The sequence below is a fragment of the Myotis daubentonii genome, chromosome 1 (assembly GCF_963259705.1).
Source record: "Myotis daubentonii chromosome 1, mMyoDau2.1, whole genome shotgun sequence".
NCBI classification, from domain to species: domain Eukaryota; kingdom Metazoa; phylum Chordata; class Mammalia; order Chiroptera; family Vespertilionidae; genus Myotis; species Myotis daubentonii.
Window position 1 is genome coordinate 42,866,393 of NC_081840.1, and position 25,716 is coordinate 42,892,108.

The 25,716-nt window shown below is 39.9% G+C and overlaps 1 protein-coding gene across 4 annotated transcripts in view; it reads right to left on the reverse strand.

Moving 5' to 3' along the window:
- PIAS1 (protein inhibitor of activated STAT 1) overlaps positions 1-25,716 on the reverse strand; it is a 131,517-nt gene that overhangs the window by 37,867 nt on the left and 67,934 nt on the right. For all 4 annotated transcript variants that reach the window (XM_059697246.1, XM_059697237.1, XM_059697255.1 and 1 more), the window contains exons 3-7: positions 11,427-11,511; positions 11,139-11,186; positions 9,765-9,855; positions 8,796-8,930; positions 2,290-2,395 (exon numbers count right to left, since the gene is read on the reverse strand). In XM_059697246.1, the coding sequence (XP_059553229.1) occupies positions 2,290-2,395; positions 8,796-8,930; positions 9,765-9,855; positions 11,139-11,186; positions 11,427-11,511 (465 nt within the window). The remainder of the gene's footprint in view (positions 1-2,289; positions 2,396-8,795; positions 8,931-9,764; positions 9,856-11,138; positions 11,187-11,426; positions 11,512-25,716) is intronic.

Here is a 25,716-nt window from a genome sequence, read left to right on the forward strand (position 1 = left end):
ACGGCTACTTTTCCAGAAAATAAGGTAATTCTGGGCTCACCTTCCCTCCAGGTGGTGCTTCAGCTCCAAGTTGAGAGCTTGAGCAGAGACAGCTCGTCTTATTGTTAAACTAGAGGCCTGATGCACGAAATTCGTGCAGGGGCGGGGGGGGGTGTCCCCTCAGCCCAGCCTGCACCCTCTCCAATCCGGGACCCCTTGGGGGATGTCCGACTGCCTAACCGCTCACCTGCTAGCCTGATCACCCCTAACCCCTGTGCCTGCCTGCCTAATCACTCCTAACTGCTCCCCTACCGGCCTGATCGCCCCTAACCACCTCTGCCTCCCCCCGCACCCAGGACCCAGGATTCCCTCCTCCAGCCAGCCGCAGGCACCCAGGACCCGGGCCAGCTTCAGCCGCAGGGGACCATGGGGCAGGCAGCTTGTCCCTCTCCCAGGCCGCAGCCCCAGCCGCTGGCTCCTGGGACTGTGGGGCAGGCAGCTTGTCCCTCTCCCAGGCTGCAGCCTGCTGGTCCCCATTCCTCTCTTGCAAGCTCATCTGTGCCTGGCTAGTGCCCATTCCTCTCTCCCCAGTGTTGAGTGTCTGAGCCATTATGGCGTGATGACCATTTGCATATTAGCTCTTTATTATATAGGATATAACAACTTGGTCTGCCTTATGTCTTGGTACTACCTTTTCCACACCTCATTCCAGAATACTTTCTGACTAGATGAAATACTAGCACTATGTGGCCAATACAAAGATTCTCTGTAGAATGACTAGGAATGGACTTCAGCAAGAGTGTAAAAAAGAATTCTTCTCTTGTTCTCTTTCAAAACAGGTCTCTGATCCTTCTTTTTGAGGATCTTTGAGGATCCCCCACTATCTCCTTGTCCCTGACAAATGGTGGCTTCCACTTCCCGAGACCCCATGCCATTGCTATCATTCCAGTTCTCCAATGCCTGTCAAGGAATGCCTCCTGAGGCATTAGCAAAAGTGTGCTTCTCTTGACTCAGGATTATTTGCCTTTTTATTTATTTATTATAAATATATTTTTATTGATTTTTAGAGAGGAAGGTAGAGGGATAGAGAGATAGTAACATCAATGAGAAACATCACTGAATGGCTACCTCCTGTAGGCCCTCTCTAATGGGGATGGAGCCCACAATGGGGGCATGTGCCCTGACTGGGAATCAAATCGGTGACCTCTTGGTTCATGGGTCAACCAACACTCAATCACTGAGCCACACCAGCTGGACTATCTGCCTTTTTAAAAAGCCCCTTTAATACAGAAAAATCCTTCAATGAACTATTGTAGATATACTGATATTCAGAGGAACTGGGATCTTTACTCTGGCATAGAAACAAGTTAGCAAGAAAACATAAAAGCTATGTATGCCACAAAGGGAAATAGAGGAAAGATGGCCTTAACTACTTTACTTTTTTCCACCAGAGTGTCCCTAACTACAATCTGATAGTGGGCTTCATTAATCAATTTTCATCAAGAATCCTCAAAGGGTAACAATCTCACTCCTGTCTGCAAAAGTTTTGCTCCTTAAGCACCCAGCCCATTCCCAAATCCATCCATGAAAACTCTATCTTTCACAAAGAAGATAATAAAGGAAGATCTCTGTTCACCTCTTTGGCAAGGCTGCCAAACTCTGGTCTTAACCCTTAAAAATTGAGGCCAGAACAGTCAATTTGCAGGCCTTACTATATTTCAAATTCAACATGACAAAATGAACCATCTCATTATTCGTTATCTATGAGCCCAGACTTTGAAGGGGTCTTTGAAACCATGTGGTACAAACCTCTTATTATACATGAAGAATATGAGACTCACAGCAGAACCTATTTCATTATCATTTCTACAACCCACTGACTCTCTTTTCACTTTGTTAATGCAGGGATGTGGTTACTAGATATCCCTGCACATTATTCCTAGGTAAACCTTAAATATAAAATAATTCTCATGAAATACATGCAAAGATTTCCTTCACATCACCTATAATTCCTTAAACATTTACTTAATGAAGTTTTAGGAAAATATTCTTTCACGTACTGATTTTACAAAGTTAATTTTAAGATCAGCAAAATACAGAAAAATATAGATCATGACAAAGATATTAAATTACTCAAGTCTGGATTTGTGCTAGCTCACAAAACAAGGTTTTCAGTTTTTTTAATCTTCTATGATAAGCTCTAATAAAAATAAAAAACAGACCCTAAAATTTCTTGAGTTGAGAATATACTACTCTAACCTTTATCAAAAGAGTTCAGCTGCACAAATGAAATAAGTTTATTATACGTACTTAAAGCTCTAGAATGATCCGGGTTCCTTATTCCCTTTGCTCGTAACCTCTGAAGAAGAACTGTTGAGGACAACTGTTTTACAAGATAGACTGCCATGGAATAGTTCTGGAAAAAAAAAGATGTAGAACACAAACAACATATGTAAGTAAATAGAACATCTATTTTAATCCCACAGTGATAGGGAAAGAAAACTAACACTTGTTAAAACACCTACTGTGTGTCATACACTATCTTAGATGTTCTCATGAACAGTAATTCATTTAATCCTAACCAAAAAGCTGCTGAGGTGGTGATAAAACTACTCTGATGGAGGAGGAAAGTGAAGTGTAGAGAAGTAAAAGAACTTGCTCTAATTTTACAACTTTCAAGTGATAAAGCCAGGTCTCTCATGCTTCTATATTAACTGACTACTTATGCTTGAAGCTAATCAATTTAAAGCGCTTATATAAACCAACACCAAGCCTGGCTGGTGTGGTCAGCGGTTGAGCTTCAACCCAGGAACCAAGAGGTCCTGGTTTGATTCCCAGTCAAGGCACATGCCTGGGTTGTGGGCTCGATCCCCGGTGGGGGCTGTGCAGGAGGCAGCCAATCGATGACTTCCTTTCTCATCAATGTTTCTATCTCTCTATCCCACTCCCTTCCTCTCTAAAAATCAATAAACGTATATTAAAAATAAAATAAACCAACACCAATACGGTGTGTCAAAGTCATCATGAACCATAATTAGAAGGTAATAGATCTATGTAAAATACTGCTTATTTTAAAAATTACAAATTTTTAAAATCTATTTCTATTTAAACTCTCTCCACGCCTTTACCTATTCTTCAAAACATCCTACTTGGTTCATTATCACAACAAGCAGAGGGAATATTAAATATTTTCAACAAGTAGCTGCTAGTTTGGGAAATGAACAGATGAATATCCATTACCTGCAAATGGGCCACCCAGATAAGGAAGAAGGAAAGGGGGACAAAGAAAATAGTTAATCAACAAGCCAAGGCAGAGTGAAGGGCATGTGATTGGGTAAGAGGAAGAAAAAAGGGCTGAGACTTATGAAGGGTAAGAAAGATAAATGAGAAGGCCCACTTCCCATTTGATGTTGGAATCAAGAGTAAGATCAACAGATTTGGAAAGAAGCAAAAGAAAAAATAGTTACTGCCATCTTCTACCTTACACTTACAGTTTTCAAAGCACTAAACATATCTACTTCATTTCAACCTTGCAGAAGGACTATAAGAAATCAGTAAGGTAAGTATATTTCTAAGTGAAGGGTTGAAACAGAGGCACAAAAAGGTAAGTGATCTGCTCATGCTCATGCATCTGCCTGGTGAAAGAGCTGGCATTTAGCAACCAAGAGGAAAGACTAGGGAAGTCAGGAGAATGGACTTAATAGCCAAGGCCAGTCTACTTCTCCGCAGTTCTTGCTTTCACAAACCCTGTTTGCTTTGACTCTCTTAACCTGGCCCAAAGTACAATTTAACTTTCAATTACTTCCACAGTTTTAAAAACGCTTTCCCTAACTCTTTGGCAACAATTAGAGCTCAGAAACCTACCCATGTTCACATGTTACACATGTTCTGGGGGGAAAGATGAAGTGTCAAAGCTAACTTAACTTTCTTTAATAAATTTAAAAATTAATGAGGCCGAAACCGGTTTGGCTCAGTGGATAGAGCGTCAGCCTGTGGACTGAAAGTTCCCAGGTTCGATTCCAGTCAAGGGAATATACCTGGGTTGCGGGCACATCCCCAGTAGGAGATGTGCAGGAGGCAGCTGATCGATGTTTCTCTCTCTCTCTCTCCCTTCGGCTCTGTAAAAAAATCAATAAAATATATTTTAAAAAAAAATTAATGAGGAACAAGTAACCTTAAAATTTGCCTACATTTTAAGCACACAACACAGCAATCTAATATTAAATTAAACAGCTTCTTTTAGGGGAAAAAATCCTTATTCGCCTTTATTATTTATTTAACTAATGTTTCACGTATGATAGAAACTAGAACAGTGGTTCTGAACCTTGGCTGCACATTAGAATCACCTGGGAATCTTTTTAAAATCCTGATTTCTGGGCCTCGTCCTCCGGAAATTCTGTTTCTTTGTTACTAATGTTGTGGCCTCACCCCATAACAAAGAAACAGAATTTCTGGAGGATGAGGCCCAGAAATCAGGATTTTAAAAAGATTCCCAAGTGATTCTAATGCGCAGCCAGGGTTGAGAACCACTGAACTAGAGAAATGCCAATTAACACTGCGAAATTATATACTGACAGCTTGAATCTTCAGAACTAAGGATTCCCCTAGGCTTTATATAAAATTTTAGAGAAAGATCAAGTAGAAACCACAACTACAAGTTCAGTGAAAAGGTATGCTCACTCTAGTTGAAACATGTACCCAAATAAGAAAGAAAGAAAAAAAAGCAGCAGCAATAGCAAAAATAACATCAGGTATTAACAAATGCCATTTGAACTGATAACATGGAATTAAAACTTATACCACATGAAAGATATTCAGTAATAACCCCCCCCCCCCAAACTTAACTGTGGCACAGTATCTCTTCTATGTAGATATTATTCCCACTAACCCTTCAAAGTACTACCTAACTCCAACTATTGCATTACACTGATGTTTTTGTCAAATGCTTTTTAAAAGTCTTCAAAACTGTCTATCAAGTTCATAGGATATTTTCGCCATCTATAACAATAAAAGTGTAATATGCTAATTAGACTGGACAGTCTTCCAGATGACTTTGCAGATAAAGCTGGGGCTGCCAGGGAAGCCCGGGTCCTGGGTGCCAGAGGGAAGCTGGTGCCGGCACCTGGGGGAATGAAGGCCGACTCTTGCACAAATTTCATGTATCGGGCCTTTAGTAATTAACATGTAATCTACTCCATTAAGTGCTCTTTATACCAGTATCTAAATAACTTCTCTACAATAAGCATTTAGTAAATAAATGCTAAATGTAATGACTACCTGGCGTACGATAAGAAGTTACAATAGAGTATCTTTATAAGTTGAATTAAGACTAGTGATTGAAAAACAACCTAAATTATCTTTTGGGCTTTGAAAAAGAATAATTTTCTTTCAACATTTTACTTCAAAACAAAGATTTCCAACATGTAGATGGGGGACTTACACAAGGTCTTACGCCTTGCACGGTGGACCTTCACCTTGCACGGTGGACCTTCACCTTGCACGGTGGACCTTCACCTTGCACGGTGGACCTTCACCTTGCACGGTGGACCTTCACCTTGCACGGTGGACCTTCACCTTGCACGGTGGACCTTCACCTTGCACGGTGGACCTTCACCTTGCACGGTGGACCTTCACCTTGCACGGTGGACCTTCACCTTGCACGGTGGACCTTCACCTTGCATGGTGGACCTTCACCTTGCATGGTGGACCTTCAAATCACTGAAAATACTGTCTACTATCTGAGTATGGAAGGCTCAGAGGTATTTATCTCCTCCCTCTGCTAGTGTTACATATCAGCAACCACATTTCCCTTCTCTCCCACAGTGTCAGCCTTGTGTATAGTTCACTCTAAACACCCTGGTGTTTACTACACTTTCTTGCTAGATTATCCTTTTCAAACATTTCAATATCCTCTTCGAAAAGGGAGACAAAAAAGGGAAACCCCAGGGTACATTAGAAGTAAAATATTTTAAAATTTTCAGAAAACCTAATGACATTAATTAGGCAAAGGAAACAAATATAACCATGACAGATGTAAAAAAATAAAAAAGATTTTGATAAAATTCAAAATCCATTTCTCACAAAGATATCCAGTAAAAGAGGAATATAGGAATAATTAAACTTATCAAAAACTAAGTTATTATAATACTTAATGTTATGACACTAGTAGTACTCTCATTACCATAAGGAATAAATGAAGAAATGTCCATTAGCACTCATGTTATTTGACATTGTTTTGAAGGTTCTAGCCAGCACAATAGAACAAGAACAAGAAAATATGGCATAAATATTAGGATAATCATTATTTGTAAAATGATGCATCTCAAACTAAAAACTACCTACCCAGAAGCACCAAGAAACCAACTAAAAAGCTACTGAAACCAATATATGAGTTTCGGTATTAAGTAAATATTCAATAATAACTGGCTTTTAAATAAATCAACAATAAATAAGATTTGGGGAAGTAATGCAGGGGTACGTCTCTCTCTGCGATTACTTTTCCAACATGTCCACTCTCCTTAAAGCCCCTATTTATTTCCTCACTCTCAGCAGACTTACTTCACTTCCTATCCCACAAACATAAAGAAGTAATCAGATCAGAACTTACTCATCTCTCCAGTATCAATCATATACCTTATCCAGTCCTTTTATTCTTCCATTAAATAAAGCTGTGCCTCCTAACTATCCTGTGTTACTAGGCCAGTGATGGCGAACATTTTGAGCTTGGCGTGTCAGCATTTTAAAAAACCCTACCTTAACTCTGGTGCCGTGTCACTTATAGAAATTTTTTTATATTTGCAACCATAGTAAAACAAAGACTTATATATTTGATATTTATTTTATATATTTAAATGCCATTTAACAAAGAAAAATCAACCAAAAAAATGAGTTCGCGTGTCACCTCTAACACGCGTGTCATAGGTTCGCCATCACTGTACTAGGCAGTTTACTATTGATTATCCTTTCTTTCTGTTTCTCTTGTGTATTTAACCCCTTCCTTTCAAAAGGATACTTGCCACCATCTTTAAAACATGTTAAAGACTCTCCCATTAAAATAAAAAATAACTCTCACATTTTCCTCCAGCCACACTTCTATAACTCACTATCTCTGCTGCCTCACCTCCACCTGGTCGCCATCTGGCTTCTCTCCCCACCATCCACCAAAAGAGCTCCTGCTAAATAAAGCTACCTTTATATTCCTAATCCAAAGGGTATTTTTTAGACTTCAATATTCTTGACTTCTCAACATCTGTTCAATATTCCTTCCCATCTCCTTCCTTTTTGAAGCTCTTCCCTTAGCTTCTCATACTTTACCTCTCAGTCTCACTGTGTATTCTGCTCGTCCCCATTCTCTGCACTCTACCCACAGTGGCTTCCTTTCAGTTCCTTGGAAACAGCTTCGCTCACCCTTGCCACTGGGCTGTTGTGCAGCCTGTTTCCTTTGAACCTTTTGCCTGATTCCTTTTACTCTTCTCTCAGCTCTTGGCTCTGTAACTACTTCATCACGGAAGCCCTGCCTGACCTCTCTCTCTCTCTAGTTCACAATACCCTTTAATGCGATCTAAAATCACCACATACCTCTCCTTTATAGTACTTATGATAAATAAGTTCACATTTTTGTGTGTTACCACCTGGCCCCTGGATTTAAGGCTCCAAAAGAGCAATACTTCTTTTTTGTAGAGTGCATGGCATATAGTAAGCATTCAAGAAATTTCAAATGAATTAGTGAATAGATATGAGTGAATATCATAAAACTGAAATAAAAAACAATGAAATTGTTCCAGAAAAGGGATACTAGACTAAGAAACAGTATTTTAAAAGTTCAGAAACATACCCAGGATAAATAAAAATCAAATATATAATAATGGTGGCTTCTGAATCAGCATTTATTTAGTGGTATTAGAACAACTGTCTGACTAAAAAGTGAAAGTAAATTTTTATTTCACACCACACATAAATTTATGATGGATTACATATTTAAGGTAAAACAAGAAACTTCAAAATTCTAAAAGAAAATATAAACAAGTATTTATGTAATCTTGAGAAGGGCCGACTAAGCAAGCATTAATGGGAGCAAGGGGCAAAGACTATAAAGGAAAAAACTGGTTCCATAATAATTTATATCTTCTACAAATTAAATAACCACATAAATAAAAATAAAAGGCATACAAACTAGAAACAAATATTGCAACATGTCAAGGAAGTGTTAAGTCTTAAAGAGTTTTAAAAAGATAAAATTCATATTGACAGGATATGAGTTAATAAGCATGTGAATAAATACTGAAAGTCAGAGAATTTGTACATCTTTTCGTAAGGCAATCTACCAATGTACACAATATTTCTTAAAATTCTGTGTGCTCTTTGAGTTAGTAATTCCACTTCTGGAAATTTACTCTAAGGAAATTATTATGACCCTATGCAAAACTATAGCTACTTGTATGGTCTTCAAAATGTTCTTTGAAATAGCAATGAATCAATCAATAAATCAAATAACTGCTCAACAATTGGGAATAGGCTAAATTACAGCATTCTCATATTAAAATATAATATAGGCATTTAAAATCATATAGCTGAATATGTAATGACATAGGACGACACTTATGATAAACTGCTGGGTAAAAGGATCAGGTTATAAACACCAGATACTTCACGATCCCATTTTTTTAAGTGGGAACATGTTGAAAATTCATTATGAGACAAAAATAAGTCCCTTTGCAAATCATTTTGCATTATCGTTCACATATAAGCTCAAGTAGCCATGGAGATTAACCCTTCCTTATAATACAAAAAACCTAGTAGAAAAAAAATTAACTTACTCTTCCAATTTCTGCAGTCCAAGAAACAACAATGGTGTTTGGTACTGTTGTGGACAATCGGACAAGTGAGGTGATATTAATTGGTCGGCTGGGTCGCTTTGGTTCCACACCATTTTTAGTAGGTGGAAGATAACCCTAAGGATGAAATATAATTTATTCCTACTTATTATCTCTACAATTTCAACTTCCATTTAAAAAAAAACACCTAATAAACTATGTACTAGAATATATGAATATTTCCATTAAAAAGTAGAGAAGCAAACATTTACAAGTTTCCTCTGTTTCTCTAAATAACCCTGTAGTCTCATTACAGTAAGTTTGAGAAAATACCGGTGATAGATCTCAAAAACCTCTAAAATTAAAGAATGAGGATGAATTCATAAAGAGCTCAGGTAAGTACATAAGGAACATTTGAAAGTTGACCATTAACAGTCCCCACTCTCTCCCTCTGGCAGGGGTCCTCAAACTTTTTAAACAGGGGGCCAGTTCACTGTCCCTCAGACCGTTGGAGGGCCAGACTATAGTTTAAAAAAAAACTATTAACAAATTCCTATGCACACAGCGGCAGCAAAAACACCCGGCGGGCCGGATAAATGTTTTCAGCAGGCCGCATGTGGCCCACGGGCCATAGTTTGAGGACTCTGGTTTAAGGCATGCCATTCTTCTACTCTACCACAGACTTTCAGATGCACATGAATACAGCTGAGGTTTTATTGAAACAATTTATTCTCCCCCAAATCCAGTACAGCACTAAAGATACCACACATAACTTCAAGTCCTAGATTTTGTCTCCACAGCCAATATTACAGCTGTTAATTATACATAGTTGGTACAAGTGTTTCACTCAGTGACTATATATCCAAAATAAAGATGTTTCCTTCATGAAAAACTATGATTAACAACAGCTGTGGTGACTTAATTGATAGCTGTGTTGGCAATGCATTTTAAAAAATAGCTTTTCGGACTTACTGGAAGGCTGCAAGGTTTTGTATTCACTTTCACACAAAGGTTGGGCGGGAAATGATCTTCTTGTGGACAACTGGTTTCTGATAAACAAAACCTAAACAATAAAGAAAAGTTTAATTTCCTTTATTAAAGGATGACCTCGTTATTTTTAAGTAGCTAAACTAAAAGATGGCCAAACTTAATTTAAAAAACTATCAAACTAGACATTTCATATGACGAATAAGCATATTTAAATAGGTTTAAAAGAAATAATTCTGTAAATGTAGAGTTTCAGTGACCATGACTATCAACCTGTAGTTGTCTGCATAATGCTTCCAATCGTAAGTATGTTCAAAGGTAATGGGGGGGGGGGGGAGGTTTTGTAGTTGAATAAATTTAAGTAATTCTGAATCAAAAAATAAAATTAGGTTTCCTTAATACAGAGCTTCTCAGAACTAGGGTAACATGCACTATAACTTTTTAAGAGGAAAATATAATATACAATATTTCCCAACTTCATTTGCCTGTGAAACATTTTTTTTGTTTGTTTTCTGTGAAATGTTGTAAGTTCATCCCAGAACTAATTCTATCCACTAATCAAGACACTCCATTATTCCCTGAGAACTGAAGATGTTGAATAATAACATTACTTATCATATATCCACATGTATTTAGAATATGTACTATTTTAGAAACACATGAAAATATTTATTTCTAAATTAAATGCATATAACCTTTTGGGAAAACCCAACACAACTATATAATTTGTAAATTCTCACTCTATTCACTTTCATATAGATCAAGAAATAAACTATTAATTTACTATTTAACCCATCTGTTCTTAGTTTGCTGCTTATGCAGAAAAGGCCTTTGCTCTCATAAAACTTGGTATTTCTAAAGAGCTGGCCACTGTATTTAAACATATCATTAGCTGGAGCTTCTCAACCCACTGAGGGGTAACCAAAGTGGAAATGTGGTTAAATATATAATAAATAATTTGCTATATTAAAATCTAAACTGGATAAAAATTAAGACATTTCATAACAGAAGGTTTTCCGTCACCTAAACATCTAAACCCAACATTTTCTTTTCTTTTTTAAAAATATATTTTATTGATTTTTTACAGAGAGGAAGGGAGAGAGATAGAGAGTTAGAAACATCGATCAGCTGCCTCCTGCACACCTCCTACTGGGGATGTGCCCGCAACCAAGGTACATGCCCTTGACCGGAATTGAACCTGGGACCTTTCAGTCTGCAGGCCGACACTCTATCCATTGAGCCAAACCGGTTAGGGCCCAACATTTTCAATACACTTACTGAAAATTAGGTAAATTAAAAAATTTCTTTAAAGAATATTAACTTTGAAACTTTGGATATATACTATAGTCAACACTGTACCTTAACTGGACCTGCACTGTGAAGTCACATTTGGTCCCAGAAATATCCCTAGAAAAAGACAGAATAAGAACTACAATTATTTTTAAATATGCAGATGAAAGCTGATTCAAAGACACTGTTACTACTCCAGAAAGTTTTTCAAATTATCAGATATAACTGTTTTAAGGGTAGCTAATACTATAATAGTATTTTAAAAACTAATATTTGCATGACATTAATACCCAATTCACTTATAAACTAAACTGGATTTAAAGGCCAAGCTGCAAGTTACACTTGAAGACAACTTACATTGAACTACTGATTTGCTGCACTTGTTGTGGTGTCAATGCAAATGCAAAACAGGTTTCTCGAAAGCGCTGACTGTTGTCTGATGCTAAAGAAAAAAAAAATTATACTTTTAATTACCTTCAAATTCATCAATAAAGAATACAACAAAAATGATAAAATAAATAACAAATCACATGTCTTTCATCAACTGGGATGTGCTCTAGAGTTTAGATTAACATGGCAACTAAGCACTTTTTAAAAAATATATTTTTATTGATTTCAGAGAGAAAGGGAGAGGGAGAGATAGAAACATCAATGATTAGAGAGAATCATTGATTGGCTGCCTCCCACATTCCCCACACTGGAGATCAAGACCGCAACCCAGGCATATGCCCTGACCGGGAATTGAACCGTGACCTGCTGGGTTATAGGTCGGTGCTCAACCACTGAGCCACGCCAGCTGGGCGCAACTAAGCACTTTTAAAAAATAAGAAATCTGCCAGCGGTAATACAACAAAAATAGGCACAAAAGTGGCTAATTCCAGAATAAATATCAGGATTTGGAAAATACATAATAAAAAAAATAAGAATAGCCCTAGCCCATTTGGCTCAGTGGATAGAGTGTCGGCCTGCAGATCAAAGGGTCTCAGGTTCCATTCTGGTCAGGGCACATACCTTAGTTGCAGGCTCCTCCCCGGCCCAGGGCCCTGGTGGGGGCTCGTGTAGCAAGCAACCAATCAATACATCGATGTTTCTCTCTGTCTTTCCCTCTCTCTCCTACTCTCCCTAAAAATCAATGGAAAAATATCCTCGGGTGAGGATTAACAACAACAAAAAATACTAATAAAAATTATCTAATATAAATGTCTAAAAAGCACACTTGTAAAGAAAACATGCTGATATTAAATTTACTTAAAATAGAACATAAACCCATTTAACGATATAGTATATGGTTTCTGAGCTAAATAAACATACTCACCTTGAGATCTGCACAGGTAAGATAACATTTAGTCTTTAAGGCAAATTAAGAATTTTATCATCTCCTAACTATATACCACTCAAATTTTAGCCAATAAATTTATCATATATAGTTTTTTTTATGCTTAGATGACTTGACTTGAGAATCTGCCTGTGGTCACTATCTCAAAGATGGAAAGACTTACAAGGAGAAAGGAAGGGAATAAAGAAAAGAAGGGAGGAAGAGGAAGAAAGTGGGGAGAGAGAAAAGAGCAAGAGAATAGGTAAGCAAGCACAGGTCAGTGTAGAGCAGGGATTCCCTACAGTATGCTGTGTGAGCAACAACAGTCTCTTAGCTTTTAATACACGTTACATATGGCCAGCATGGCTCAGTGATTGACCATCAACCTATGAACCAGGAGGTCACGGTTTGATTCCCAGTCAGGGCACATACCCAGGTTGTGGTCTCAGTCCCCAGTAGGGGGCGTGCAGAGGGCAGCCAATCCATGATTCTCTCTCATCATTGATGTTTTTATCTCTCTCTCCTTCTCCCTTTCTCTCTGAAACCAATAAAAAATATATTTAAAAATAACAAAAAAAATCAATGGAAAATTATCCTCCGGTGAGGAATGATTAAAAAAAAAAAAAAGGAAAGAAATGCCAGATTAAATTATTTAAACTGTACTTTTCCAGGGTAATTTTCTAGAACTAAAAGATCCCTAGAAGTTATTAACCAAGGAACTCCTGACCTGTGGGCCACTTAAACCTGTGCAGAAAAAGTACTGAAGTTGGCCAACTCTTGCTTTAAAACTAGGTTTGATCCTAGTTGCAAGCAACACTTCCTCCAAAACTACAATCAATCAAACTGCAGTATGTGATGCTAAAAAATTGGAGTAACCATATACCTATATTACTATGAGAAAAAAATGAAAAAGAGCTTTGATGCTCTTTCATCTCAATATAGGAAGTATCTTTTAAAGGCCAGGTTTGTATTTCTGCTTTCTGTGATATAGGAGTTTGTTGTTGTTTTTCTTTCTTAAAACAGTGCTAAAGTAGCTTCCCAAGTACAAATATTCATATTACTCATAAGGTATAATTTCAGATTCATTTTAGAATACATGAGTACAGTTAAGTTTTGGACATGGCACACGCACATGCAGATTTAGAGAAAGATATGACTAAAATAATTGAGGCTGTTTCTTATGCCATATATAGAATCCATTTTACTTCATAATCCCTATTTACATTCTCTTTTATATACAAACTAAAGGCCCAGCGCACAAAATTCGTGCATGAGTGTGGTCCCTAGGCCTGATCAATGATCGAAGCGTGAGTCTAGCGTGGAAAGGCAGGTCCCAGCTGACCTCTGGGCCATGGGCAGCACCTGGGCCCCTGGGCAACCCCCCTACCCCCACCTGAGTCATGGCGCCTGAGTCCCCATGCAGAGATGTGGTAAGCATGGCCGGATGCTGCGAGCCGATGTACAACATGGGCCTCTGAGTCACCCAGTGGCACTGCATGGAAGCCGGGCGGGCAGCGCACTCTCTCCCTGCCGGCCTCGCAGACCGGCTCCTGCACAAATCCACGGGGAGCCCGACCACCCCTGTGGTCCCAGCAGCAGTGGCCCAGCTCACCCAGAAGAGGCCGCGTGGGGGCGGGATCCTCACGGGCGCCGGCACCTGAGTGTGGGGGCTTCCCTGGCGCGCGAGCCCTGGCGTCCTGGGTGAGGGTAGCAGGGGGAGTGAAAGCAAGCTTGGCAGACACCCCACATCCTCACCGCACCTCCATTCCCGTCACCCCCGCCCCCAAGTAGCTGGCGAGAGGTCACAGTGCATCACCGACACCTGCTATGTTCCGCACCACCCCCTGATGGTCAGTGCACATCATAGCAAGCAGTTGAACTTCTGGGTGAAGGGACAATTTGCATGTTAGCTTTTATTATATAGGACTAGAGGCCCAGTGCACGAAATTTGTGCATAGGTAGGGTCCTTAGCATCTGCCAGCTGCCGGCCTGGGACTCCCTTCCCCCAGCTGCCTGTCACCGCTGCCAGATGGGGAGCGGCTGACCAGGGGGAGGGGCTGCGGGCAGTTGGCCAGCCGGCCCTGCCCCCTGGTCAAACTCCCAGTTGAGGGGACAACTTGCATATTAGGCTTTTATTATACTAGTAATGCTCACAGAGTTACTACTATATATCTAGAAAAACATATTTTTATACTATGTGGTTTTCAGGCATAATTTCCACTATGAACACCAGTAAAGAATTTATAGTTTGGATCTTAGATAACAGAGTATCTAAAAACTTTTCTAAGTGAGTTAAGCTATCATTATCTCTTTCAGAAAAATTCAGGCCAAACAGACCCTTCATACTAAAAAAGAAGTCTTAGAAGTCATCCAAAATAATGACTTCTAATATTTGGGGCATGCACCTCAATGTGTACACAAGACAATCCATTGGTTTATAGGAAAAAACTACCTGTAAAACAGGAGTTTTAAAAAGTTGAGATTATACATAACACCTGAAGTCTACTAATAATTTACAAAAATACCTAAAATTGTATATGAAAACTTTAACTTATATGTACACTAGAGGCGCGGTGCACAAAATTCGTGCAAGAGTAGGCCTTCCTTCCTGTGGGTGCCAGCACTGGCTTCCCTCAGAGTCCCGGCTTTGTCTGGAAAGACATCCAGTCTAATTAGCATATTATGCTTTTATTATTATAGATGCCAAATTATTTTGCTGAGCAGTCCAAGTTTATAGAACACTGATCTAGAGTTCAACCTTACTTTCAATCCTTTCATTCATACTTTGAACCCTTTTAGAGATGGGGAAGAGTAGCCTTGTTAGGCAGAAGATGGCTAACTGGTGATGAACAGTTTAATCGTAAGAAAGTTTGCAGCCCTATAGAGAGCAGCAAAGTTTAGTGGAAAGAGATGAGATCACATGGACCTAGATTCCAAACTGGTTTTGCCACATATTTGTCATATGACCTTAGGTATTTACTTACCCATTTTAATTCTGTTTCCCTCATATACAAACACACACACATACACACAAATCCTAATCGATTTATTTTGAAGAATATAAATGCAATAAGGTATTTAAAACAACCAACAATTTCCTTTTCTGTCCCCTTTCCTCCTTATGCTCTAATCCTATACCAGAGGCCCAGTGCACAAATTCATGCACCTTGAAAGGAACTGTGGGCCACAAGGCTGCAGTAGGCACAGGGGCAGGTCTCAGCCCATCCTCTGCACCTCTCCCTGGCCCCTCCGCCTCGGTCCCCAGTCCCGTCTATCTGCAGCCCCACTCACGCCGCCACCACAACGCCCACGTGCTGACAGCGCTGGTCCCACTCATACCCGTTGAGGGCGCAGAGCGATTGGGGCTGGCACCAGCAGCGGGTACAAGCAGGGCCAATGCCGTCAGTGGGTGTGAGTGGCGGCTGCTGCCTTGATCGTCCCTCAGGAGCAGGGGGAGGTGGAGAAGCCCGCAGGGCGACTGGGGCTGGCAGCTGCCACTCACACCTGCTGACAGTGCCGAGTGATTGGGACCGGCACCCGGGGCAAGCGGTGGCTCCGCTGCCAGCTGCAGGTGCAAGCGGCTCCGGAACCGGGGGTGGGACCGTTGCCGTCAGTGGGTCTGAGAGGCAGCTGCCAACCCCAATTGCCCCTCAGGGCTTCTCTACTTCCCCCTGCTCTGGAGGGGTGATTAGGGTCAGCAGCCACTGTTTGCACCCGCTGACGGCATTGGCAGCAGGTGCAAGCGCCCGGCGGGACCGTGGCACACAGGAGCAAGGAATTTTCAGTAACCTCACAGGGGTGGGCAAACTTTTTGACTCGAGGGCCACAATGGGTTCTTAAACTGGACTGGCGGCCGGAACAAAAGCATGGATGGAGTGTTTGTGTGAACTAATATAAATTCAAAGTAAACATCATTACATAAAACGGTACGGTCTTTTTTTTTTTTTTTTTTTTTTTTTTAGTTTTCATTTCAAACGGGCCGTAGTTTGCACCAGAGGCTCTCCCTGATTTCAGCAATCAGAGCCCCACCTTAGTCTGGCGCCCCCGCTCACCTGCTCCACCATCCCGCTGTGGCCGATGCCCGCCATGTTCCACGCACAAACTCTGGTGGTCAGTGCACTCCCACAGGGGGAGCACCACTCAGCCAGAAGCCAGGCTCATGTCTGGTAAGCACAGCGGAGGTGGTGGGAGCCTCTCCTGCTTTCCCAGCAGTCAGACATCCCCCGAGGGCTCCCAGACTGTGAGAGTGCACAGGCCAGGCTGAGGGACTCTCCCCCCCCACCCCGTGCACAAATTTCGTGCACCAAGTCTCTAGTTTTAAATAAAAATATATGCTATAACTTCCAACCATTAATGTCATACAGCATATCTAGTGACAGCCATTCTTCAAATATTTTAGGCAACATTAATGTGCCCCTCTCTCCTCCCATTGACTTTTTCCACTATGTTTCAGGCGAGATTTCAGAATTACTCACCATCCTGGTCTTTTTTTTCTAGACAAATCCCAGGTTGTCACACCCTAAAGTGACAGCCAGAACTGGATGCACAATACAGAGGGTCTGCAAATATCTTGAATATTCAAAACATTTGCAGGTCCTTTATATTGGCCCATCCCCATGGGAAGATTATATCTACAATGTCACTGATATTAGCCCTGCCCAATGAAATGTGAATGGAAGTGTACTACTTCCAAGCAGAACTTTATAAGAGTTAACCTTTGGTTTCACCAACTTTCTTTCCAGTCTGCTTTGATTCTAGAATGAAGAGAATATAAGAGCAGTCTCACAGTCATAATGTAAGTGAGAAATAAAGCTAATTTGTTTGACATTGAGATATTCACAGTAGCTTGTAAGCTGAATGATATAATATTCTAGATAAGATGTGACTAGAACAGTACTTTTTATGAACTAGTATTTAATATTGTTAATCCACACAACAATCATAAAGAAAAGGTATCTGGGTTTTTTTTTTCAGATTTTTAAAAAAATATTTTTATTGATTTCAGAGAGGATGGAAGAGGGGAGAGATAGAAATATCAATGATGAAGAGAATCACTGATCGGCTGCCTCCTGCACACCCCCTACTGGGGACTGAGATCACAACCCAGGCAAGTGCCCTTGATGGGAATTGAACTTGGGACCCTTCAGTCCGCAGGCCTACAATCCATCTACTGAGCCAAACCAGCTAGGGCCCTTTTTATATTCAGAAGTTGAGGTTCACACTAGGTAAGCAGTACCATAATTGGAACTCAGATCTACACACCTCTGAAGCCCATGTTCTCCTCATAACATAGGTCTATTTAGCCACACTCTACTGGGTGACACCCTGTATTTTTTTTTTTTTTACCACACTAAAAAGATTAATAAAATAAGTCATAGACCTAAATGTAAAATCTAAAACTACAAAAGTTTTAGAAGAATGCATGAGAGAAAACCTTTGTGAACTTGGGTCAGGCAAAGATTTCTTAAGATACCAGAGATATCAAAAGCACAATCCATTTATTATTATTATTTTTATTTTTAAATATATTTTTATTGATTTCAGAGAGGAAGGAAGAGGGAGAATCATTGATCAGCTGCCTCCTGCACGTCCCCCACTGGGGATTGAGCCCGCAACCCGGGCATGTGCCCTTGACTGGAATTGACTTGGGACCCTTCAGTCCACAAGCCGACGCTCTATCCACCGAGCCAAACCAGCTAGGGCAGCCATGGGCAAACTACGGCCCGTTTGAAATGAATAAAACTAAAAAAAAAAAAAAAAAAAAAAAAAAAAAAAAAAGACCGTACCCTTTTATGTAATGATGTTTACTTTGAATTTATATTAGTTCACACAAACACTCCATCCATGCTTTTGTTCCGGCCCTCCGGTCCAGTTTAAGAACCCATTGTGGCCCTCGAGTCAAAAAGTTTGCCCACCCCTGAGCTAGGGCCACAATCCATTTTTTAAAGTGATAAAATGAACGTCATAAAAATTAAGAATGTATGCTCTTAGAAAGATACTGTTAAAGGAGTAAAAAGAGAAACCATAGGCGAGGAGAAATTATTTACAAATCCATTAAAGGACTTGCAGCCAGAATATATAAAGAACCCATCACTAACAAGAAAGCATATAACAAAACTGAAACGGGCAAAAGATCTGAGCAGACGCCTCACCAAAGATAAATATATGAATGGCAAAAAAGTACATTAATATATGCTCCACATCCTTAGTCTATGGAATATGCCAATTAAAACCACAATGAAATACACACCTATTAGAATGACTAGAATTTAAAAAACGACAATACCAAGTGTTGACAAGAAAAGCTGGAAAGCTCACACACTGCTGGTGGGAATGTAAAATGGCCCGAGACGGTCAAAAACACCTTAGCAATTTCTTAAAAAGTTAAACCTGCGTGAATCATTCCATTCCTAAGTAATTTACCCAAGAAAAACAATAAGCATATAACCATGTAAAGGTATAGGCCGAAACTTTCATAGCAGCTTTGTTTTCATAGCCAAAAACTGTTAACAACCCAAATGCGTATCAGTAAGTGAATGAATGGACAGCTATATCCATAAAATGAAATACTACTCAGCAATAAAAAGAAATAAACTAATGATACACATAACATAGATAAATCTTATAATCTTAAGTAAAAGAAGCTAGACCTCCATCCACCCCCAAAGAGTAAACACTCCATGATTCCATTATATAAAATTCTAGAAACTGCAAACTAATCTATAGGGACAGAAAATACATCCAACCTAGGAGTTGGGTGGGAATTTAAGGGGTGGCAGGGAGGGATTACTAATGGGGATGAGGAAACTTCAGGTAGTGATGGATTTATTCATTATTTTGATTGTGGTAATGATGTCACATAGTCAACATGCATTGAAGTGTACATCTTAAATATGTGAAGTTTATGGTATGTCAAAGATATTTTGATATAAAGTTGTTTAAAAAGACAGTTACTAAAGCAAAATGGCAAAAAAGGCAGAAGCGGGGAAAGGGCTGAACAACAGAACCATGTGGAATTATTACTAATATTTAAGGTTCAAGTCAAGAAAGAATTATAGCTAAAAATTCAGAAAGAAAAGGAGGGGAAATGGTATTCTTGATACCAAAGAAAGAGAATTTCAAAGCAAGAGTGGACAGTGTTAAATACTCAGAGATCAGTTAAGATATGAATTGAGAACAGGATTTAACAACCAGCAAGTCATCGGTGATCTTAGCAAGACATGTTTTAGTGGCATGGTAGGTAGGAGCAAAAGCTGCCGGGAGCCAGTCCATCCTTGCTGTTTCAAAGGACCTGGCATATATGGCATACTGTTCTTAAAATGTTTGCTCACCTTCTTGGCACTATGTGTTTTAACCAAGGTCTCCTCTCTGAGAAAGGTTGTTTCCCCAGGTAGGGATTTTCCCCTGAAGTTAGGGAGGGAATAAAACCCCTCAACTAAGTGCCAGGCGGGTAATTAATCAGTTTAACTACGAACAATCATGCTTAAGCTACATAATCTTTACTCCCTGGAATGGAGATAAGAAACGCCCTAACCTTTGTAATAGAGATTGATAGGATTGAATCAACTGGTATAAATACAGATGTAACAAGACAGAAAGAGACAGAACTTAGAAGAGAGCCAAGAAGACAGAACCTACACAGAACCTACAGACAGAAGAACTTCGCTGGAGAGAACATGGCAAAAGATCCTGGACTGAACCTGACTACAGAAATATGGCAAGAGAACCTGACTAGAACCTGGTGACCGAACCTGGCTGGAGATCTCAGACAGAACCTGGCTGGAGAACCTAGCGAGGGAACATGGCCACAGAACCTGGCTGGAGATCCGAAGCAGAACCTCTCTGGAGATCCAGACCAGAACTTGGCTGGAGATCCTGGCTAGGCTGCTGATCAACTGAACGCTGTCTCTGTGTCATTCCTTCTTCGCCGACTCCGTCCACACCTTTGGGGACCCCTGGACCTGCTGGGGTTGGACCCCGGCAAAAAGCCAGACTGCAATGCCATCCGGTGTGAATAGTAAAGTCATTTGTTAACACATTTCGTACCGCTCAGGAAGTTTCGCGTGTTTCGCGCGCCATCTGTTAAGGACCGCTCACGAGTGTTCTCGTTTTTCACGCCCATGGAAAAAGGAGTGAATCTAGATACTTAGGTAAATTTTGTTTGGTCCCTCTTCATAAATGTTTTACGCAGTACCATACGTTAAAAAAGTACTAGGAACTTTAATTGTTTAATTGTTTTTGTAAATAAAAATGTTATAATTATTGAAAAACAACACCTAAAGTGCATTATGATGATTTAAATAACGTGCAGTTGGCCCAAAAACATGCGGTTCCTGGCGTATGTCTTAGAGATTTCTATGCGGTATGCAATGTGTTAACATACCAAAACCTTTAACACTTTTAAAAGCTTTAATTACTTTCCTATCTGCAATAGTAAATAGCAAATTACACTAAAATCTCATATTCGTGCATTAATTACCATACTATTTTCAATAACTGTAATCTTGTAATCTAGCTTGAAGGTATCCAAAGTTTTATAAAGTACAGAAATTTGAAATTTTGCTAAGATAGGAGTTAGAATATTAGCTGTTTTGAGGATGCAGGATGAGTATCCCTCAGGTAGGTAGTACCTCAGCCTCTCAATGTGACGTGAATGTTATACTTGTCAATAGCTCTCAATGAGGATAAAAACAGAAGTCACTCAGATTTTCACTTATTCTATACTCCAATTTAGAGAAATGTTCTAGTGTTCATAATTAAGCATACTTAACAAAGATCATAGTTACTTTAAAATATTCTCTTGTAAATATTAAGGGCTTATGTATTCATCAGAGAGACGATTTGATCACCACACCCTCATAAATATTAATTACTGTTTCACTTGTAAGGAAGAAAAGCATTGCCCACAATATCCAAGATTAATTGTAATTCAAAATACATAAAATATGCAGGGAAAGTTAAGGATTTTGAAATTACCTCTTTTTTCACATATTGTTCTACAGAGAGATGAACTACATTAAAAAGAGAAAGAGGAGCTCTAGCTGGTTTGGCTCAGTGGATAGAGCGTCCGCCTGCAGACTAAATGGTCCTGTTAGATTCCGGTCAAGGGCACATGCCTGGGTTGTGGGCTCAATCCCCAGTAGGGGGCGTGCAGTAAGCAGTCAATCAATGATTCTCTCTCATCATTGATGTTTCTGTCTTTCTCCCTTCCTCTCTGAAATCAATAAAGATATATTTAAAAGAGAGAGAGAGAGAGAAAGAGGAATCATGTTGCAATTTACATATATTCAAAATATTGGACTGTAAAGCCTAGCTACATAAAATAAACAAAGTTGTTGAGATTCTGATGATAGAAACACTGAGCTAAATTCAGTGGCTGTACTTTCAACTGCTCTAAAAATATTTGCTATTCCACCTCACCAGCAGAAAGAAAAGCTAAAAATAGTCATCTTTCTGTTATAGAATATTTCTTGCTGTCTTGGAGAAAGTAAAATTGAAGTACTTATTTACAACATCAGCCTTAAAATCTTTAATGAGCTCTCCAGTTTATTCATGCAAACAAAAACCTGGATAACTATGTAATTTTTAAAAACATGCTTGGAATAATAGTTTCATCAACTAGACTGCTAATAACCATTAAGACAGAAGGTGGCAGAAAATTTGTTTCCTCTAATACAATGCATATACTGAATTATCAACAAATTTACATTGTTTTAACTACGTACCTTATCTTTAAAAATGGTAAGTTTTAAATGCAAACAATATTAATAACATGAGAAGTCATAAAATAGTAAAGGAAAAAAGGCAAGATATAAACATGAAATGTATACCATAAGTACATTTATACATATGCATTAAAAGATTAGTAAGTGGAAGCAAAAACTGATTTCTTTGTAGCTACTTTTAAAATTCTTCACATTGAGCACATATTGTTTTTTGTGTTTTGTTTTTTTTTACATAGCTTGTAAAAAAAAAAAAAGACCACTGTAATATCACACACATTAAATATATAGCTGGAATGTTCTACTGGTAGATTGTAAGAATTTTCATGGTGGTCAATATTTCACAATAAAACCTAGCTAATGTTTTTGGGGTACAACGAAAGTTACATATGAATTTTTCCACTAACACAACAAAAAATTACCAATACTAAGAAAAAGGAAATAATTGTCACATGCAATATTATTGAACTGTAGCTCTATAAAGCCCTTTGATTTCATTTTATCACACTTTAATTGCAGGTTCTTAAACTCATTTTCAGTAAACTTGTCTATAATTTTTTCATCTTTTATCTTCTGGAGTTTTGGGTTGTGTTTTTTAAAAATATATATTTACTGATTTCAGAGAGGAAGAGATAGAAACATCAATAATGAGAGAGAAACATCCAACGGCTGCCTCCTGCACATGTCCCCCCAACCCGCGGGGGCTCTAGTCTGCAACTCAGGCATGTGACCTGACCGAGAATATAACCGTGATAGTCTGGTTCACAGGTCGACACTCAACCTCTCAACCACAATGGCCAGGCATATCCTCTGGAGTTTAACAATTTCTGTCTTATTTAGTCAGTCTTTATGTTCTGCTAGGTTTACTGAATTAGTACCTTGGTCTCTTGATGGATTTAATCAAATGAGCCTATAAAGACTCCTTAACAACTTTAAAGCTATGAGTACTGTATGGTAAATACTTTATCTGGCCCATCTATTCTCTCACAGCTGGCAGGCTATCAGGCTATTTAAAGTCCAGTGGGGTTAAGAAACAGGACTAGCTCAAACCAAGCTAGCCAGCTACAAACCAGGCCTGATGATCAACGTTTAAATGCAAAAATAGAAAAAGGAAGCAGACTATAATTGGGAAGTTAGTTTTCTTTCTGTTGCAAAAATGTGCTGTCATTTTTTTTTTTTTTTTTTTGGTCGCTGGTAATACAACCATTCCAAGTTAGAAAAAAAAAATCTAAAATTCTGCTACTTGCCCTAACCGGTTTGGCTCAGTGGATGGAGCATTGGCCTGCGGACTGAAGAGTCCCATGTTCGATTCCGGTCAAGTGCATGTACCTTGGTTTTGGGCACATCCCCAGTAGGGGCTGTGCAGGAGGCGGCTGATCGATGTTTCTCTCTCATCAATGTTTCTAACTCTCTATTCCTCTCCCTTCCTCTCTGTAAAAAAATCATTAAAATATATTAAAAAAAAAATCTTTCTGTGTCAATAGCATGTCTTTGTCATTCTATTATATATACTAGAGGCCTGGTGCACAAAAATTTGTGCACTGGGGGGGGGGGGAGAAGAGGGGTCCCTCAGCCCAGCCTGTGCCCTCTCACAGTCTGGGACCCCTTGGGGGATGACCACCTGCTGGCTTAGGCCTGCTCCCCCGGGGGATTGTGCCTAAGCTGGCAATCAGGCATCCCTCTGGCAGCCCAGCAGCCCTTGGGGGATGTCCACTTGCCAGCGGGGAGCAGACCTAAGCTGCAGTCGGACATCCTTAGCGCTGCTGAGGAGGTGGGAGAGGCTCCCACCACCACTGCTGTAATGGCAGCCATCAGCCTGGCTTGTGGCTGAGCATAGCTCCCCCCTGTGAGAGCACACTGACCACCAGATGGCAGCTCCTGCATTGAGCGTCTGCCCCTGGTGGTCGTGTGTGTCATAGTGACCAGTCATTCCCAGTCTTTCTGCTGTTAGGGTCAGTTTGCAAATTACCCTTTTACTATATAGGATAGAGGCCTGGTGCACGGGTTGGGGCCAGCTGGTTTGCCCTGAAAGGTATCCCGGATCAGGGTGGGGGTCCCCATTGGGGTGCCTGGCCAGCCTGGATGAGGGGCTGATGGCTGTTTGCAGCTGGTCACACCCCCTTCAGGGTGGGGGTCCTAACTGGGGTGCCTGGCTAGTCTGGGTGAGGGGCTGAGGGCCATTTTCAGGCTGGCGGGTGACTGAAGCTCCCAGCCTCTCCTTTTTTCCTTTATTCTGGGATTTATTTACCTTCTATAATTGAAACTCTGTTGCCTTCACTGGCGCTCCCAGTTCTGAGGTGGCGGCTGGCTGAAAGCAGGTATCTGGGGTTTGTTTTGCTTCTATAATTGAAACTTTGTTGCTTTTGGAGCTTAGAGCCAGGCAGCGGCAGGCGGGGAACCTTGGCTTCCTCCATCACTGGAGCAAGCAAACCTCCTGCTCACTCCAGCTGCATGGCTGCCAGCCGCCATCTTTGTTGGCAGTTAATTTGCATATCTTGCTGATTAGACAATGGGAAGCGTAGCAGAGGTATGGTTAATTACCCTTTTTGTCTTTTATTAGATAGGATGTGCTATAATTTAACCCATCTCCTATTGCTGGACATTTAGGTTATTTTCCATTTTTCTTTCCAGAACCAATGCCTTCCTGAATCCTTTCCTCCCTCCCTGGGTGTGTGGATATGTTTTTCTATAATCTTTTATTTCCTTAGGACATCCTCTTAGAAAAGGAATGGGTGGGTCAAAAGACAAACACATCTTTTAAGCTTTTGTAAAAGTTGCCAAATTGTTTCCAGAAATGTTGTTCACTTGCATTAAGTGGTATATGAGAGTTCTATATTTCCTTGCTAACACTGGGCGGTAGATAAAAAACACCTTATTGTCCCCCTAGCCCAGTGGTCGGCAAACTCATTAGTCAACAGAGCCAAATATCAACAGTACAACGATTGAAATTTCTTTTGAGAGCTAAATTTTTTAAACTTAAACTATATAGGTAGGTACATTGTTATTAACTTAACTAGGGTGCTCCTAAGGCTTAGGAAGAGCCACACTCAAGCATGTGGCTCGCGAGCCGCAGTCTGCCGACCACTGCAGCCAGTTTGGCTCAGTGGATATAGAATGTCAGCCTGTGGACTGAAGGGTCCCAGGTTCAATTCCGGTCAAGGGCACATGCCTCGATTGCAGGCTCAACCCTGGCCTGTATTGGAGACAACCAATCGATATGTCTCTCTCACACTGATGTTTCTCTCATTCTGTCTCTCCCCTCCCTTCCACTCTCTCTGGAAATCAAAGGAAAAATATCCTCAGGTGAGGATTTAAAACAAAACAAAACAAAACGAACCACACACCTTACTGTCTTACATTTGTATTTTATTGACTAGTTTTCATACCCTATTGGCTTTGTATTGTGAATCACTCTATTCTGTTGTATTAGTCATCTCTTAATTTTTTTCTTTTGATGCTTCAAACCTAGAAACTTTAAAATATATATTTTATTGATTTTGTTAAAAAATATATTTTATTGACTTTTTACAGAGAGGAAGGGAGAGGGTCAGAGAGCTAGAAACATCGATGAGAAACATCGATCAGCTGCCTCCTGCATAACCCCAACTGG